This window comes from Pteropus medius, unplaced genomic scaffold (assembly GCF_902729225.1).
Source record: "Pteropus medius unplaced genomic scaffold, Ma_sr-lr_union100, whole genome shotgun sequence".
Lineage (NCBI taxonomy): Eukaryota > Metazoa > Chordata > Mammalia > Chiroptera > Pteropodidae > Pteropus > Pteropus medius.
In genome coordinates this window covers 1239872-1259307 of record NW_024343732.1, presented here as the reverse complement: position 1 = coordinate 1259307, position 19436 = coordinate 1239872, and the positions used below count along the sequence as shown (strand labels likewise).

At 49.0% G+C, this 19436-nt stretch overlaps 1 protein-coding gene across 9 annotated transcripts in view; it reads right to left on the bottom strand.

The window, feature by feature from the left end:
* MYO9B (myosin IXB) overlaps positions 1–19436 on the bottom strand; it is a 64022-nt gene that overhangs the window by 20825 nt on the left and 23761 nt on the right. For 5 of the 9 annotated variants that reach the window (XM_039867747.1, XM_039867755.1, XM_039867750.1 and 2 more), the window contains exons 2-16: positions 18792–18886; positions 13950–14012; positions 13353–13452; positions 12989–13089; positions 11349–11478; positions 10252–10341; positions 8747–8863; positions 8278–8412; positions 7060–7181; positions 5107–5248; positions 4598–4802; positions 3998–4076; positions 2844–2933; positions 1432–1545; positions 32–71 (exon numbers count right to left, since the gene is read on the bottom strand). In XM_039867747.1, the coding sequence (XP_039723681.1) occupies positions 32–71; positions 1432–1545; positions 2844–2933; positions 3998–4076; positions 4598–4802; positions 5107–5248; positions 7060–7181; positions 8278–8412; positions 8747–8863; positions 10252–10341; positions 11349–11478; positions 12989–13089; positions 13353–13452; positions 13950–14012; positions 18792–18886 (1623 nt within the window). The remainder of the gene's footprint in view (positions 1–31; positions 72–1431; positions 1546–2843; positions 2934–3997; positions 4077–4597; positions 4803–5106; positions 5249–7059; positions 7182–8277; positions 8413–8746; positions 8864–10251; positions 10342–11348; positions 11479–12988; positions 13090–13352; positions 13453–13949; positions 14013–18791; positions 18887–19436) is intronic. The other 4 variants (XM_039867751.1, XM_039867756.1, XM_039867752.1 and 1 more) reach the window with 3 other exon arrangements.

The window sequence follows — 19436 nt, the reverse complement described above, 5'->3', positions numbered from 1 at the left end:
AAGGTGGCATTAGATGGCATCGCGTGTTTACCTTCGGAATGATCTGCTTTTGTTTGGTACCTTTACTTTTCCTGTCAAAATATTAAAAATGGTTTTGTGAACAGAAGGAACATGGGGTCTGGATCTGGGTTAGTTCAGCAAGCCACACTTGGCAGGTTAGACGGAGCAGGAGCAGAGAGCGGAGAGTCGAGACGCACAAGTGCAACGAGGCAGCCACCACCACCTCTCCAAGGACCCGGCGGGATGCTTCTGCTACAGTCTGTGCACACTGACTTCCCCGGGTTACAGGAGCATCTGGTCTGGGGGCCACCTAGATGTCCAGAGAGTAGGAGGGGGCGGGCTGGCAATCTACATGGCAGAACGTGCATCTCCGCAGGGCCAGCTATGGGGAAGGTGATGGATCTCACGAAATGAAGGGGATACCTTGAACGGAGCTTTGAGGGACCCTGAGAGTTTCCAGCACCCACCAGGTATCCCAGCTCTATTTGCTATACACATTGGCAAACTTGAAGCAGGCCCACAGAGCCGGTGGCAGGGCAGGGGTCTGCCCTGCAAAATACCGAAATAGGGCCTGGCTGGGTAGGAGCGCTGTTTGGACTCGCGCTAGAGCAAAGTTAAAAAATGAAAGACGATATTTTGGTCAAGGAAGGGGGAACAGTCCCTACACTCTCAGACACTATGGAAACAAAAGAAAAAAAGTTTTAAAAAAAATTGCAGCTTGGCTCATTTTTAAGACCAGCCGAGGAGACAGGGCCCCACAGATCTGTAGAATTTGCAGCTGTGAGATTCTATGTGTCAGGTTTCATCTTAATCCCCGTGGGGTAGAATAAGGCCTAATAAAAACGAATTTGGAAACTGGCTCCCTTGTGGGTACAAGCTGTGCCCTCAGCCAGCCCTGAGTGTCTGCCTGGCACTATGGGTATGAAAATCATCACCCCTGCTTTGCAGATGGAGACCAAATGCTCAGAGCACTCAGGCCATGAGGTGAGTGAGCAAGAGGGAGTCTGGGTCCAAACTCAGTTTATGTGGCTTCTGGGCCCTTCCTACCACATCACGCCGCTCTCCACACAAAGGAGGGCCAAAAATCACATGCCTTACTTCCAATGGCTTCTTTATGAGCTCACAGTGGCCAAAGGAGGGAAGGAAGCAAGCCTTGTTCTGCACGTGTTAGGGTAGAAAATTAGACACTTTGTGGGAGCTGTGCTCCTGTGAAGCTGTGCTGGGCACTGTGGAGCCGGCGGGGATTTGGGCCACAGCGCAGACCCTGGGGTGGGCATATGACGGCCATTGACTGACAGCTGGTGTGAGAATAAACTACAAGACAGAGCACAGCATTTGTAGCAGCCGATTCAGCAGGTTAACAGGTCCCGGGAGCGAGGGAGGCGGTCGTTGCACTTTTTGGGGGGCACCCGCAACCTTGGGGGCACTCACAGGCCGAAGGTGTGGGGTTTCTGGAGCCGACTGAGGGACTGGAGAAGCCTACGGGGGTCCTCACCCTGCCAGGGCAATCCTTTGATGGTCTTGATGATTTGATCATGCAAATCGCTGAGTGAAGGGGAGAGGGGGCGCAGTGACAGAGAAGAGACCAAGTTAGAGCAGCGGGTTGCCACCTCGGGGTCCCTGGCACAGTTAGGACTGTCCCCAGGCCACTGGAGCCAAAACATGCAGCTTGGGGAGCCTGCTAACCACTGCCTCTCCCTCCTGTACTGAGAAGATGGGGAGGTTTGGCCAGGAGTGGCCCCCATTCCAAGGAGGCTCCCCCTTCTCTGGGAGTGCCGCTTCAGGCCAAATGGATATTGCAACGTGAGGTTTCTCAGATCACTGAAAAAGGTCTCATATTGAAGAGTCTTTTGGAATCTGTGAAAACCATCAAGGGGCTGCTGAAAATAGAAGGCGGGCTCTCTGTGGGAAGCAGATCAGTTTCTCTTGATTCTATGGCCACATGTCAGCCTCCTTGTCAGCTTCAAGAAAGGCCATGGGATGAATAAATTCAAATTCACACAGGGGTTCTCAACTAGGGTGATGCTGTTTGGCTGTCATGAGTAGAAGGAAGAGAGGGAGACATTACTGGCATCTGGTGGGTGAAGGTCAGGGATGCTGCTCAATCCCTATGGTGCACATGACTGCCGAGGGAGAGCTTTACCCCAGAGAGTTCAATCTTATCAGCTCGGTTTTGTTCAATGACTGTAGGTTCAGGTTTCAGGTTCAGGTCTGCATCCCTTCTAGGCCCAAACTCTGACACCCATGTGTGACAATGAGAATGGCTTAGAGGTGAAAATCAAATGCTCTGAAAATGGGTATTTGTGAAGGACATCTACATGACAAATGTCTCTGATAGAACTTTGGGAAGTGAGGCAGCAATGACTAGCTGCAGGATGAGGATGAGAGGTTCAAGGTTTTTGTTTTGTTTCTATTTTAAAAACCTCATTCCAGTTATTTCAAATGCATGTTTAAGCTCTGGGCAGTTGGCCTGGAAAGACCCCGACCGGCAGCCCCTCGTGTGTTCCATGCACCATGCCTGAGCCTGACGGCCGTACTTACCTCCACTCCCTCGCCCTCCAGGGAGGCACCGGGAGCAAAGACAACAGGGCGGTCACATTCACTTCCACACCCTGAGCGGTCAGTGCAGCGGCCAGGGTTCCGGACAAGGCCCATGGCTTCTGCCCTTAACCCCCTAACTTGGCCGAATATGGTCAAAGTGCCCCTTCCTGCCAGGACCCAGAGCCCCTTGGCTTGCTAATCCCCTCTCTCCTGGCCCTGGACACTGCGCTGAGCGCCTCGGGACGCTGGCTCCTCTGTTGTGCCTCCCTGGTCTTGGGTTCGAAGGCCCTCGCTCTACTTACTTCTTGCTTTCATAGAAAGCAAAGATGTCCTCAAAAGCGTTAATATCGAACTCCTCAGAGCCGTCAACTGAGAAATCTAGCATTGAGCAGCTGAAAGGGAGAATCTGTATAAACTAAATGCTCTCCTGGGGTGGGGCCCACAGCCCGGGGACATGGCTCTGGGGAAAATGACATCACATCAGTGACTGCCTGTCAAGGGCCAAACTTACAGTCTTTGCAGGAAAAAAAATAAAAAAATAAAAAACCCCCACAAACAAATGGGTGGAGGAACACGTTTTTTTTTTTCCCTGCTTGCCCATTTTGGATGAAAAAGCTGATATAAAAACACACCTTTTTAAAAGCAAGAAATCGAGACACCATGCTTTCAGACAAAATGACATTCAGCCACTTACTCAGGTGCTAGTTCTACCTTCATATACACACTTTCATGCATTTCTTAAAGTTTTTATTACAAAGGGCATTTGTGAATCTTGAGAAAAAAGTCAGGGACTTGGTTACCCTAGGGCCTTGGCATGTGCTGAACCCACTGCTAATACACCTCGCCTGTCTCGTCTAGCTCAAGTGGTCCCTCTTCTGGCTTTGTCATTGCTGCAGATGTCTGAACGGTGTGTGGACTTTTTCACTCCACCTTCCTGGGAGCACGTGCCAGCTCACTTTCACACTCAGTACAAACTGGGGTATGTGAAGGGCCCTCGGTAATTGCTAAAAGGCCACAAAACACCCACATCATTTCATGTGCAACAAGGAAGTGTCAGCGTTTCTGACTGTGAATGAAGTATCTTAGCAGATCCTCTTTTGGGACACGCTGGCTGGGCTGAGAGAGGAAGTGCCCTTAAATCAAGTCTGTCTCTCAGCAGGACCAGTGGCCCCTTGGCCCCACCCACCAATGGCCACGACCTGGCCATTAAAAGGATTCTTTGTAAACTGAGCTGCCCCAAGTGTTCCTAAAGCAGATGACACACCAAGTGAGGGCTGCCTTTCTGGGTGTAGGAAAGTGGCAGCCAGATGTTGTTTGCTTCTGGGTCTTTCTGGTTCAAGTGACTTCTGAGTAAGGTCAACCCCAACCTGGGCTCAGGGTGTGGGCTTTCTGACATCATTTTAAATAACGCCGCTGCCTACTGGCTTTGGTTGAGACAAATCAAGGTCTCGCTCACCGGTACAACTTTTCCGATGGGGTGCTGGCTCCTCTATGCAGCTCTCCCAGGGGACTTCGGGCACCAGGGCTGCCCAGACCTGCCAGGGACACAGATAAGATGGATTTAGGGAGTGGGGTCACTTGGAGCTCAAAGGCCTTTGTCTTTTTCATGAAGCTGCGATCCTGACTTGAGCCCATCTTAAAAACATGGCCTGATACTCAAATGTGGGTAGAACAGGGAACTGAGGTGTCTGAGCCCTAAACAGCACCATTTACTCCTGCTTCTCATAAAGGCCTATCCTTGTGGTCCTCCTTTTAATCAATGCCCTTCGTAAAATAGAGCCACATAGCTGGCGTCTGCGGCTCAAGGGCCCTAAGGAACTACTTAGTTGTTCAGGCTGTCAAGGAAAAACGGAGACACACTTTCCCCCCTTGTGAGGGGGATGAGGTTAAATTATACACCTGGTAGTTTCTGTTTGGGACAACGAAAGAGCTCTGGAACTAGGCGGAGGTGGTGGCTACACACCATTGTAAATATTGCTAAATGTCACTGAAAGGTGCACTTCAAAACGAACTCTGAATGTCCCCCTCTCGAAGGTGACACAGGGCTTCCCTCTACCTGCAGCCTTCTCGGCCCTCTCGGCCCGCAGGCGCCCGGCCTCCCGGAGCACGGCCATGGCCCGGATGGCAGCCCGGAGCACGGCCCAGCGGAACACGGCCACTGGGTCCATGCCGATGAGCTCCCGCACATAGGAGCTGTCACTGCCCCGCAGGAGCGCCACAATGTCCGGCCGCATGTAGTCCATGTTCTTCTCCCGGAAGTCCTGGTGGGAGCAGAGGTGGGCAGTCACTCAGTGCCAGCATTGGAAGGGCTGGTGGTGGGGTGGAGCCCATCACAATGAAAGAGAGTGGTTCCTCCTGCCTGTGGAGCTGGAGACGGGGTTGGGATTTGGGCTGGGGATTTGAAACTGCGGATTTGGGCTCAGGTATTCGGGGCTGGGTCTGAGCACCCTGGCAGCTCTCCCAGCATGACTAATAAAGGGGATGGACGGAGCAAGTGCCAATAGGAAGGGGCCTCCAGGTCACCCACATGATTCCTCTTTCAGGTCTCCCAGGCTCAACACATACCTTGATCTGATATTTCACCTTCCCTGCAAAGTGCTGAATGATGAACGCAGGCTCCATGACGGGGGTGCCGAGGAAGTACCTGTTGTCTTCATGCTGCTGTTTGAATTTGGCCAGCAGGGTCTGGCTCGTGGCGTGGGGGAAGCTGGGGGGAGGATTCGAAATCATTAGCTCCAAGAACAGTGGTTGATCACCTGCTCTGCATGGCAGGTTGCAGGCCTTCTACCACCAAGATGGGTGGGTGGGCGGTGCTCAGGATGCTCTGGGTGGTGGAGCTGAGGGCCGGGAACCTGCCGCCTAGTATGAAGGGCCCAGGGCAAAGGGAGTGAACTCGGTAAGGCAGAGCAGTAAGACTGGGACCTAGGCCTATCGTGGGCAGCTCTCAGATACGATCCCAGGACATTCTGGCCTTGGATCCGTGTGTACCTGGATGCTATGTCTTGGAGGGTGTTTTCTCCAGGCTTCCTTGTTAGAGGGAGGGACATGGGGGCAGAATAAGGCACCCATTGTACCTGGCTATTTCTGTCTCCCATGAAGGGTATGCTGCAGCTGGCTTTGACACACCTACCTGTGCCCAGCCTTGCTGCAAACACAGCAGCACAACGTGCCTCTGAATCCCAACACCCACGGCTTAAAGGGTGGGGGGCACAGGAGGAGGTCCTGTAGCTGAGCTATGAAGCACATCTTTCTAGTGTCAGGGAAAGAGTGTGGACAGCGAGCAACCTGCTCACATGGCAGTCAGTATACATAACATTTTAATGCACTATTTTAGAAAATCCAAATAAATAAATATAAAAAATCTACAATAAAGCAAAATGGCCAGATTTTAAACAAAGACAGTTCCAACCCTGCTGGGCCAGGCCCTGCCTCACATGCCTCCCCCAGGTGTAGCTCTGGGGGTTTCCTGGGGGTGACAATTTAGCTGTTCCTAATGCCCTGCCCCTTCTCTTATCTGAAGGTTGTCTACCTGGATTCTGGTATGAATAAACCAGTCTGTCCCCATCTTGGATGGGGACTTGATGGAGGTAGGAGGTGAGCCTAATTGCCTCAGCCCCACAGAGGCCTCAGCAGCACACAAAGGTCCAATAAAGAGGTGTAAATAAAAGACATGTCCTGATATGAATGTGACCTTATTTGGAAATAGAGTCTTCGTAGGTGTAATCAAGTTAAAATGAAGTCATGAGGCACTAACCTAATATGACTAGGATCTTTATAAGAAGAGGAGATGAGACAGAGACAGAAGAAGAGACAGTGATATGACTGCAAAGGCAGAGATTCAGGTGATGTAGACACAAGCCAAAGATACCTGGGGCCACTAGAAGCTAAAAGAGGTAGGAAGGATTCTCCCCTAGAGACTTGGGAGGGAGCATGGCCCTGCCGACACCTTGATTTCTGCCCACTTATAGTGATTTTGGACTTCTGACCTTCAGAACGAGAGGATAAACTTCTGTTGTTTTACACTGTCCCCTTTGTGGTCATTTATTACAGCAGTTGGCAGGAAATGAATTTGGTAAGTGAAATTTAGTGACTGAGATTCCAGTGACTACAGCTGGGTGACCAAGCATGAGGCACCTTATAAATATCCCTTCCAGCCTTCACCACATCCTGTGGACAAGGGATGCTAGGCTTGGTAGAGTCTGGTGTCTGGGACCCCGAGTCCATGCACTGCCCTTTGTAAGAGTGCACCAATCCTGTGCCCAGATTCTAGACGCAGGTCCCATGATCCTCTTCCAATAACTCCCAAGCCGGTGTATTTCAGAGTTCAGTTATTGCATGTGTTAATATTTCTATGGGGAATGATACGCGCACTTCGCAAATGTGAGGTCAGGATTTATGGCCAAATGAATCTGAGAAACTCAGAAGTTCTCAGGATGTTTGGATTTGGGGTACCTCTGAGGGCTACGGAAATGGACCAACCGCCCGGGTTTGCAGACGCACCGGGCCCTGGAAACTCACTTGCTCTCTTCGTCCAGCAGATAGAAGAGGCCAGTGGGCTTCTTGCTAATCAGATGGATGCAGCCGACATTGTCTGTGTAGTCGATGTTGTGCCATGAGATCCCTTCACTCTGGTACTCCTCCTGCAGAGTTTGGGGGGGTATCCAGTAAGTTCATTATTTCATGGCTGTGTTAACAATTACACAGCACGTTACATATAAACGTGTTATATTTATGTATGCATGTACACATTTACATGTAGACGTGTAAGTAACAGAATACATATTATATCAATAGAAATGCATTAATAATTAAGTAATATTGTTACATAAGTTAATAATTAGCACCGTGAAATAGAATGTACATTCTCAAACATCTATCAGAGTAATGAGCTTAAAATCATACTTAAAAGTCACCCAGGAGTCAACAAACTTTCTCTTTAAAAGGGCCAGACTGTAAGTATGCTGGGCTTTAAGAGCTAGATGGTGTCTGTCACGATTACTCGGTTCTGCTGCTGTAACTTGATATGTAAATAAATGAGCGGGTTCATGTGCCAATAAACTTTGTTTATAAAAACAGGTAGTGGGGCTGGATTTGACTGTTGGGTTGCTGCTCTGGAACTGCAATGTCTATAATAGCCATATAATGTAAGTGACCTATGTAACTTCAAATTTTCTGATAGCCGCATTTTAAAATGTAAAAAGAAACAGGTGAAGATAACTTTAATAACATACTTACTTTAACCCCATATTTCCAAATCTTTGCGATTCACTGTATTTCACTCTTCCCTCACAACTCAATGGACAGACAGTCAGAAAGCATAATAGTAAAATCAGCTAAATATTTATATAACTCATCAGTTGATTTCTCCCATCAGAATCATCAACATGCAGGGTGACATGTGGGTAAAGATAGCTGAGTATTTAGTAGTGAAAAGACACATCATATAGATTATCGATATCACTGACTAAAGGAAATCCTTATAAGGCAACTCCATTTCTTTTCCATTAAACAACTTTCATGTTTGAGCAGAGAGAAGGTACAAAATTGACCTGCGGCCAAAAATATCCCTGACAGTTTGCCTCATCCCAGGCTGGGTGGGATTTTCCTGGACTTTCCCTTTTTGCAGAGAAAAATTCTGGGGCAGGTTTGCTGACAAACTGGGCCCTGAGGGAGATCCCAGTTCTAGCTCATCCCATCCTCTGTTGGGCTGGATGGGTGACAACGGCACTTCCTTACCTGCTCTAGTTTGAAAATGTGCTGGTTGAAGTAATACTGGAGCTGCTCGTTGGCATAGTTGATGCAGAACTGTTCAAAACTGTTCCTCTCGAAGTCCTCAAACCCAAAGATGTCGAGGACCCCGATGGACAAGCACTGGAGAGACAGAGGAAACATTTGTTACTGGTGGGTCCCCTCATGGGAGCACCTGTTTGGTCATAAGGGTCCTGTGCTTGACTGAATGCTCTGCTGTTGCTGTCTTGGAACGTGTAATACTTGAACAAGGAGCCCAGGGTTTTCATTTTGTGCTGGACCCTGAGAATTGTATCCTGTCTTGTTCTCTGGGCTAGGAGGAACTGGACTCTCGCCTGACACTGGCTGCAGCCGCCTTAGCTCCCAACGTCACAGACCATCCACCTGTGTGGCACCATGGACATGGTCTCCCCTGGCCCAGCTGGGCGGACAGGTGAGGTGGGGGTAGGACACTCACTGAGACAGACTCTTCCATGTCTTTCTTATTGAGGAGGGCATGGTTGATGCGCAGGACAATCCAGTCAAACAGGGCACTGTACAGAGACTTGGCCATGGAGTCGCGGGCGGTGATGGCCTGCGGGCACAGAGGAGGTGTCACACTTTGGCAAGGCAGGCCCTGCACTGCACACAGGGGAAGTTGAGGCGGTAACTTTAAATATCCAACTCATCTGACACGCCCCTTCTCACTCTGCTCACCACCCTGTCAGCTCGGATGCCCTTGCACGTCGAAGCATGAACCACGAAGCCCTGACCCAGGGGCCTGAGTTTCAGGCAAGTCTTTCTCATGTGCCAGCTTACTTCTCACAGCCGCTGGGGACTGATGAGGTTAGAATGCAGACTCAGGGACGGCAAACTAGCCAGGAGGCCAAGCTAGTTTCGAAGCTAGGTCTCTTGCTGTTCTGGGAGCACCATGGGGCTAATATCATAAAAGCAGTAACTGGCTTTAACCATTTTTTAAAAGGCTTATGAAGGTTTAATTTATATACAAGAAATTCCTTTTTATTATGTGCTCAGATCTAAATCGTGACAGATGTAGTCGGCTGCAATCAAGATCTAGAATGGCCCTCCCCATCCCCTTTGGTTTTATCTTTCTCAGGAAGCTGTGAAAATGAAGCCGTGAGGGATACAGCCCCATGCCTGCCGTCTTTCACTTAGCATGGTGCTTCTAGGGGGTGGCGGTGCTGCTGGGGTTTGAGGGGTTCTACAGAAACTTTCACATAACATTGCAGAGTGCCTCTGCCCGCGGGGGCTCAGACTGTGCCCATCTGAGCTACCCAAGTAGCTTCCACCAACAGCTAAAAATCCCCTCAGTGGCTAGGTACTTTCCTGCTGCCGTCCAAGCTGCAAGCTGTAGTCAGTATTGCTCTTGAGAAATAAAACACAAGAAAAACGCACCACAAACATCCAGACCAAGGCAAAGGCCAGAGAGAGGCGCCTTATCAAGATTTAGGGACCCACGTAATGGTTGTAAAGGTTATATTCTAGCTCTGGGATCGGCAATTTTTTCCTGCAAAGGGCCAGAGAATCAATATTCTTGGCTTTGCGGGCCAGATGGTCATTGTTGCTACTACTCAGCTCTGTGCTGTAGCAGGAAAGCAGCGTGTAAACAAACAGGCATGGCTCCATGCCAATAAAACTTTATTTACAAAAGCAGGCGGTGGGCCAGATTTGGCCTGTGAGTTGCAGGTCTCACATTCTCTGCTGGTGAGAACCAGCATGCCCACGGAGGAGTCAGGAACACAGAGATGAATACACGTGGCCCAAGTTCTGACTCTTAGATTGTAATTTGCTGTCTCAGCTGGTCTGTGCTGAGCCTGACCTCACATGAGAACCAGAGGTGCCACAGAGGGTTCTCTGTCACTTTCAGGGCAGGAAAAAGACCACCTGCTCTGTTTCCAAAGGACCTCTTTCTACTCGTGTTTTGGGGCCCAGTGCCCTGCACAAGCCTGGGGCAGTGCTCACCTCGCTGAGACTGTAGGGAAGGATGAGCTTGTCGTTGGCAGTCACTGTTTTTCTTTTGGTCAGAACCTCCACCAAGATTTCTCGCTTTACCTGTTTCAAGGTCAAGGAGGAGATAAGAGGGGTGGTGAAGAACTTGTCCAGTGGGTTCTCGTGTCATTGAGAGAAGGCCTGAAGCCAGAGGAAGGCAGAAGGACCCCCAGCAGCTATGCCAGGAAGTGGGCCCAAAGCCCATCCTCACGGCTGCCAACCAGTGAAGAGTGTGTGCTATGCTCAGTGTGTTTCAGAATGATCACACCCACAGGCTTGCTCAGTGCCCATGGCTGACAGCCCTCAGTATATGGTTGCATAGGTCTGGGTGTCACTGTAGTCCTCGAGCCCACATACTGCCTGGTGACCTACATGTATAGTTAGTTGTTCCCAGACTACATGCAGGGGCTGGTGAGGGGCTTTTCCCTCCTTGACTACCAAGCTCCCTACGCAAGCCAGCAGCAGTCCACAGTAGGAGCGGGGGAAGCTGTCTTGATGTCTGGGTACGTGTGTTCACTCATCTTCTTGTACACAACAGAAGCCAGGGCTCCTTCTTTAAGAAGAGCTACAAATGGAATGCATGCTTTGAAAACAGAAAGACTGAGGGCAGGGCTTCTCAGCCTCAGCACTACCAACACTCAGGGCTGGACCATTCTTTGCTGGGGGTTGGGGGCGTCCTATGCATTATTTAAAGTCAAGTGGCATCCCTGGTCTCCACCTACCGGAAACCCCTCAAGCTGTGACAACCAAAAATACCTCCTGACATTGTCCTTGGGGTCGAGAACCAGTGTGGACAAAGGGATGGCAGGTCCAATGAGAAGATGACCTCGCTGACCAAATTACGGTTTTAAAGAGCCTTTTACATGAGGGACAGAGGTGGGAGGTGACCCTGCCCAGGAGGGAGTCCCTCAGAAATGAGGAAGGGACACAGCGGAGATGGCAGGGAGGAAGTAAGCGCAGGCCTGGGTTTACAGAAGCACGGCCAATGCAGGAAATTCTAGATCCTCCGTGGCCATAGGCCCTGAGTTGGCCCGGCATGCTCTGCGGCAGCTGAGGGCAGGAAGTGTTACCTTTAGGAGCTGTGACAGCGTGTCCAGCACCTTGGGAGGCCCGACCTCCAGGCCTTCGTCTCGGCCCGTGGCTCTCTTCTTGTATGTGACGTTGCCCAGGTACAGGATGGCTGAGAGGACAGAAAAAATCCTAGGAGAGAAAAGGAGCCTCAGTTGGTGCAGTTTATCCAATTGTGAGATGACGGAACCTTCCATACAATTGGGTTGAATTCCTAACACCATCAAGTTCTAGTCAGAACATATGAAGTTTGAAAAAGGCTGAATCTCTCTGCCAGGGGCTCTCTCTGTGGAATGTGACTTAGTAGACAGATAGCTCTATTCTTTTGTTGTTGTTGGTGGATGATTAAAATTTATTTTTATGGAGACATAGCATGCACACTCAAAAAACCCCACAATTCCCAAGTGTAGAGATGAATTGTCACAAAAGGTACAGATCCTCGTTAACTACCACTCACTCAGAACAACAGAACATTCCAGGCCCTGGAACCACCCAGTCCAACAGAGAAACTGCTGTCCTGACATCTAACACTGTCTGTGAACTTGATATCTATGAAATTATATGGACTTGTATGTGGCCTGTCACTAAACAACTGTGATGTGGAGGTACGATGCATGTCACGGCGCACCGACTTGGTTTGTTCACCCTCAGTGCTACAGACCAGCATATCAGCCTCGGCACTGCTGGCATCTGGGGCCAGATCATTCTTTGCTGAGGGGGTGGGCGTCCTGGGCACTATGTGATGTTGAGTAGCATCCCTGGCCTCCACCCACCCTGCCTCCCACATACATGCAGTGTGACAACTGAAAATGTCCCCAGACAAGGCTCTGTCCCTGCTGGGGACAGAACCTCCCAACCCCCTGCCATCAGAACCACTGCCGGGTGTGGAGTAGTCCGGGAGTTGGCAAACTTGGGTTCATTTTTATACGGCCCCTGAACTAAGTTTTGGTTGTTTTAAAAGTATTGTTAAAAAGCAAAATGAAATGCAAAGAAAAACACGTAACAGAGACCCCGCAGCCCATGAAGCTGAAAATATCTACTATTTGGCCCTCTCCAGAAAGTTTGCTGACCCCTGCATGGATCAGATTGCCATTTATTTATTAATTTATTTAATCTCCTGGCGTTTGGAGGTGGTTTCCAAGCTTTGGGGCTGTTATAAAGGAGGCTGCTGTGTGCATTTGTGTGCGTATCTTTGGGTGAGCAAATGTATGCATTTCGTTGTATACACATAACTGTAGTAGAAAGGACCAAATGGTTTTCTAAAGCGAGTGGCCTGATTTGCACCCTCCCAGTTCCTGCTGGATGTACTGTCTGTCCGGCAGGTATGGAGAGTACCATCTGTGGTTTTCAAAAATTAAAAAAAATTTAATGGTAGTAAAATACACATCATATAAAATGTACCTTCTTTACCATTTTAAGTGTACAGTTCCACAGTGCTACGTACCTTAACACTGTTGGGCAAAAGCCCCTGAGGTTTTAACTGGCATCTCCCAATGACTAAGATGAGAGTCCCTTTCCATGTGTTCATAGTCACTGGGATGCCCTCTTTAGTACTGGAGCATAAGTCATATCTCAGAGAGTGACCAGTTAGATCTGGGGGTACCGTGTGGGAGATGACAGGACGGCTGGCCAGCCCACTTACTGTTTCTTGGTGGCAGGGAGGAAGCCCACCATCTCCATGGCCTGCTTGAGTCTTTCAAAGTCATGCTTCAGGTCTTCGCCGTCTTCGATTTTCAAGTTATGCTGGAAAACAAAGTCGGTGACACTCTGGGTATTTCTGGGCCAATGAGGGTGGCGTGTGAGAAGGATTTTGGCTGGAACCGATGAGGCGGTGCCCAGGATGTGGGAAATGAATGGGCCCCTTTATGCAGCCTCCTCTGGGCCTTCCTGGAGCGGGTTTTGGGGCTGGAGGTAGCCAAAGCTGTCGGCCTCTGACCTCCCAGGAGTGCGTAAACAGCCTGAAGGGAACAGAGGTGGCATTTGTGGCCTGGGTTGGGGCTATTTACCTGGTTGAGGTAGAAATAATCTTCAGGCTGCTTGAGTTGAAATTCTTGTTGCTCTTCCTCGCTGACACCAAGTAACAAGTAATAAAACACGTGGTAGTTCCTGTGGGTCAAAATTAGGGGAAAAAAGTCATTTTTGGAGGCCAAGCAACAGCCACTCTTCAAATCACTACTAATGTTGCTTTGGAGACCAGGGAGGAAAAAGCACCTCAAGTCCATACAAATTTGAGACAATAAGTTGATTCTTATTATGTCTTAATAAAAACCCCAAAACATGAGCTGCTCCAGTGAGATTTCTCAGGGGTTGGGGTGGTGGGTTAGGCGTATGTCTCACTCACTGGTCAATGAGAAATGCCTCTAATGTAACCACATATGGCAGGAATCTGAGCATCTACTCAGGGTAAGAGCCCCAGGGAGGCACAAAAATAAACACAAAATGGTGACTTCTGAGGTGTGAGCATAAAACTCAGAGCCACAGGGCAGGCCTTGCTCCCTGGAGGGCTGTGCCACCGCCTCCCAGGGGAGTTTCCCGATCTCAGGATGTCTGCTCTCTCCTCTGTAGGGAAGGCAGACGTGATGCTCGCCGAGATCTCGTCCTACCTCTCATCCTTCTCCTGAGAGACCAGGCGAGACTTTTCAAGCAGATATTTTTCAACAACAGCTCTGTCATTAAAGGAAAAAGAAGAAATAAAATGTTACATTTTAATATTGTTTCCTTAGAGAACTAATTTGTTACTATGGTAAAGCCAGCTGTGGATGAACTTCTTTAAACACAAGGTAAATAAAGATATGTACATATAATTGCCTTAAATGTCATAAAGATAGTCACCCTGAATGTTGTAAATACAATCGTACTAAATGCTGCAAATATGATCACCCTAAGTGCTGCCTCATCTTATGACTATTACTACTATCTATAAAAATAAGGAACCTGGGTTGGCCACTTCTGCTCCCCAGGCCAGATTCTGGGGGGCCGCTGCACAGAAGCCCGGGTGGCATCATGTGGGACCTCCCTCCCAGGGTACAAACAGGAGCGATTGTACCCATGTGTTCCCTGATGATATGGGAAGACCTCCCCCTGCTCCCACCATCTCCCCAGCAATTAAATGTTTCTCCAATTGACAATCTAAATATAAGATAACAGATTCATTTTTCTATTCTTTTTACAGCTTTATTGATTACTGATATATGATAAACTGCACATAAAGTATGCAATGCGATGTGTTTTAACTAGATCCTTTCATAATCCACGTAATTTTTAAAAATAGTTTTATTAGGTTTAATTGATGCATGAAAAACTTAAAGTATGCAATCTGATGAGTTGTGACACATGTAAACACCCATGAACCCAACACATGATCAAGATAATGAACATATCCCTCACTCCGAAAAGCTTCCCTGGGCCCTGTGTCATTCCTCTTCACCACCCCCACAAAGCAGCCACTGATCAGCCCCACTTCAGTTTGGATTTTCTAGAATTGTAAAGAAATCGAATCATTCTGTATGTCTGCCTTCTCTCTTGGCCCGATGATTCTGAGGTTGAGCCACGTTGTAGCACGTATCAGAACTTCATTCCTTTTTATGGCTGAGTAATATCCTATATACGTGGACACACCACGTTTTGTTTATCCATTATCAGTTGATGGACACTGGATGGACATGTCCCCATAAGGCTGTGTGGGTGCTGGGGCAGGGACCAGGAATCTCTGCAGCCACACTATCAACACTGTCAGCAGTGATGGCAAATGTTCCAGACACTGCTGCGTAAGATTTAATACCTTCAATCCTCCTGTCCCTCTGGGGTGGGCACTATGGCTCCTGTTAATGGACAAGGTACTAAAACTGAAGAGGCTACATGCTGCTGGGGACCCCACGGGAGGGAGGTGGCCTGGCAGGAACCCGAGCCTGGCATGAGCCTCCCTCCACACCCATGGGGGCTGGAGGAGCTGGTCTCTCACGGGATCCAATGTCATCGAGTATGGGAGCTGGATGTGGCTGCAGGTCAACCTCATCTGAGCCCGTCCTATTTTAGAGCACCAGAGGCAGCTGGTGCCCGAGGGGTGGCAGGGCCAGGCCCCTGATCCAGGACTTGCTGGATGTGCCTGCCTGTCTCTCCAGGATGGCAGTCTTCTGTCTGCGGCCTTGCATAGGACACACGCACACACACACCACGCACAAGTGGGTTTCTTCCCTTCTTTCACACCCATGTTTTCTTCTATTTCTGCTTCCTCTAGAAACTATTTTCGTTAGCAGAAGTTTGTTTTCCTGGGGATGGAGACTGTATCTGGCTCTAGAATCCGACTCCTGTTGGAATTTCAACTTGTGGCCAATTCCCTGGGTTGTGTCGGCTTATGGGAAAGGACAGTGACCCATTACCAGGCTGGAGCTGTCATTTCACTGACGACAGTCTCTTTCCTTTCTTGATCGTCTAGAAGGCCTCAGGGCCCTATGAGGATTAGTAGGGGGCTAGGGATCCTCTGGCACTGAGCCCTTGAACCCATAAGAAGATGAGGCCTTGCAAATTGGGGAACCAGGGGAAGGCTTGGACTGCCCCTGACCCCTGGCCTCAGCAGGAAACAGCATTGAGAAGTGTCACCTGCCCAAAAGCAGAACCAGGTCTGGGCCCACTCCCTGTGAGCAGGCGGTGGCTGTTCTCTGGACAGGAAGTGCGCCTCTCTCTTTAGAGTGTGGGCAGGCCATGGTCATGGGCCAAAGGGACACTTCCTTTCCTAAATTCAAGGCCACAGATAATACTCTCAAAAGCTGGTCTATGAGATCTGACCACTCAGGGCCACAGGCTTTGAGCTTGATGGGTGCCTACAGTAGGAGGCGCAGTCTAGATCATTTGGCTGAGGACCAGCCCTTGCTGGTGTGCTGGGTCGAACAGTGGCCCCGAGGAGATATATCCACCTGGAACCTGTGACTAGAATCTTATTTGGAAAGTCTTTGCAGATGTAATTAAGTAAAGGATTTCAAGATGAAATCATCCTGGATTACCTAGATAGGTACGAAATCCAATGACAAGTATCCTAAATGACAGAAGAGACAAAAACACAGAGAGACATAAGGGAAGACTGTGCGAAGATGGAGGCAGAGATTGGAGTGATGCAGCTACAAGCCAAGGATGCCTGGGGCCACGAGAGGCTGGAAGAAGCCCGGAAGGAGCCCGGAAGGAGCCCGGAAGGATCCTCCCCTAGAGCCTCTGGAGGGAATGTGGCACTGCTGATACCTTGAGTTCAGACTTCTGGCCTTCAGGACTGTGTGAGAAAAAATTCCCATTGGTTTAAATCACCAGTTTATGGCGCTTTGTTACAGCAGCCATAGGACACCAAATGAAGACCACACGGAGAAGGAGAGCTGGAGAGAGTAGGAGGGAAACAGTGCCCACTGGGAGCAAAGGCTCTGGCCTGGAGCCTGCAGAGCCAGTTCAGGACCCAGGAAAACGTAAGGCGGCCTCCTGGCACCTCTGTTCCCTCCAAGGGAGCCCCTGGAACTAGAAAGATAGTATGTTTTGGTGTAGTCTGCACAGTCAGATGCTTTGGGTATCTCCTGCTGGACCACTGGAAAAAAAAATTTTTTTTTCCCCTCTTTAATCTCCCCCTCTTCCACCTCTGACCTACGGATGTTGCCGTCTCCCTTTTTTAAGAATTGGATCTCTGAAGGTGGGGCATCTCCCCCCACATGCTTGCGGTGCATACCCAGGGCCCTCGGGGCCTGGCGCACCCGGAGCCTGGCACTCCCGGTGCACTCGGGGGGCCTGGCGCACCTGGGGTGTGGTCCGTGGCTCCACCTGGGGCTCGAACCCAGGACCTTCTGCATGTAAAGCAGACATGCTATCCATTACACTATGGAGCCACCCCGAAAAAATTTTAAATAGGAGGTGAGGGTCTTTGTGAAGAAGAGGACAAGGCCCATGGGACAGGTGGGTGGCTCCAGGTGTCTGATTAATTATGGGTGGCACACACTGTGGGTGGGTGGTGGTGCCCACACAGGTGTTGAGCTGGGGCCCAGCAGCACTCAAGGAAGGACCACTGGATGGCTGGGGGAGGAAAAAGGGCCGTGGGGAGAATGACCAGCTTCCAAGAACCCCTGAGGACTGGGGCCAGAGGAGACCATTTATTGAAGGCCTCTCATCCATACCACTACCCATCAGAGCCTGGGCAGCAGGAAAAAGGAAGGAAGCCAGAAGCTGAAGGATTCACAGAAACAACATTTCTGTTTATGTTCTGAATGTGAACTGTCAACTGGAATGATCATTAGACGGACAGGAGAATCGAGATAGCCTGGAATCACTCCCCAGTCCCTGTCACGCTCGAGGACCTGTCCCTTCTTGAAATGCTGGTGCCTTTTCTCAGTCTCCAGGAGCCTGGTGCTCAGGTCTACCCAACTCTAATATACAGGTTTCTCGCCCTGCTGCTCAGAGCATCACCTAAAACCTTTACAAATCCTGCTACCACTGAAAACCCTCACACCAGATGTGGAGCGGGAAGGATTTCTTCAAGTGACCAGGCAATGCGTTGTGCCAAAATGTCTTTTTTTTCTTTTACTCTGAAATAGTTTTATTGGCTTATAAGAACTTCTTTGCAAACAAAAAATACCCCAAAATACTACAAAGTATTAAATTGCGATTAATATTTTTTTAAACCAATTGAAATGACAGAGAATATGCATTTTTTAAAGAAAAAAATCCTACAGAACTGAATTCTGAAATGATGTCATGGCTTAAAAACTATAACAAATAGATAATTCCTTATAACATTAATTTTTTGCACAAAGCTGCCAGATATTTTCATAAGCATAACTATTGCCTTGAATGCAAATAAACACAATTTCAGTGTTACATTTAGTTGCAGTAACTGTGCCTGCATCTAAGGAACTCACATTTCTGGCACAAATGTTGGTTTGTTTAACTTCCACCAGGCAACTACTTCACAATCCAGTTACCACCCACCCACCATGAATCTTTCCATCCACCCATCCATATAGCCATCCATTGATTCCCTGACCCATCCAAGCATCCATCCATTCTTCCATCCAACTGTCCATCTGTCCATCCATTTATCCATTCATCCTCCTGTCCACCCTTCAGTATTTCCTTGGACAACTGCCTCACTTTGTTATCCACTATCACATCTCCTTCTGGCTAAAGAGGCATATGTTTGGCAAATGCCAGAGTCCACATCAACTCTGCCTGTGGTATCCAAGACTGATCAAATTAGGAACCTCATCAAGACCAAAAAACAGGTTGATCTCTCCTTGCCTGTTCCACCTATACTCCCAACCTCAACCTGATGCTCTGACCTTCACATCAAGGACTTAAACTCCCACTGGCTTCCTTGTACGATTCACAAATGTCTATTCTCGGGCTGGCTCCCTTCTGTAGGGACACCCAGGACCCCAGACTAAGGCTATAGCACACAACTCAGGCGGCTGCCAACTTACCCTCTCACGATGCCGCTCTCCAGGTAGTTGACCTGGATGAATTTCCCAAATCGGCTGGAATTGTTGTTGTGGGCTGTTTTGGCGTTCCCAAAAGCCTGTGAGGAACACAAAAATAGGTTTTCAGATGGTGAGGACGAAATTTCTACAGGCCTCAGCCTGTAGCCTCAGAGCTCCCTCTGGGCATCACAGACACTCATGCAGTGGAAGTCACTCAGCGGTCCAGGTGACGACTGAAAAACACAAAGGTGTGCAGTCCAGGGACACTCCAACAGGTTGTGGGAGGGGCTCCAGTTTTAAGTCTGGGAAGTTAAAAATGCCAATCATCAGGACTGTTTCCCAGTTATAATTTTCATATAGCAAACTCCAGCCTGTGGGCCAAATCCAGTCTACTGTATGTTTTTTTACTGCCTGTGAGCCAAGAGTGGTTTTTACATTTGTAAATGGCTTTGAAAAAACACTCAAAGAAGAGTAATATTTCCTGACGTGAAAATTCTATTCATGTCTGTGTCCATAAATGAGGTTTTCCTGGCACATAGCCAGGTCTGTTCGTTTATGGATTGTCCACGGCTGCTTCTGTGCTGTGAAGGCAGAGTAGCTATGACAGAGACTGCCTGGCTTTCGAAGCCCAAAATATTTATTATCTGG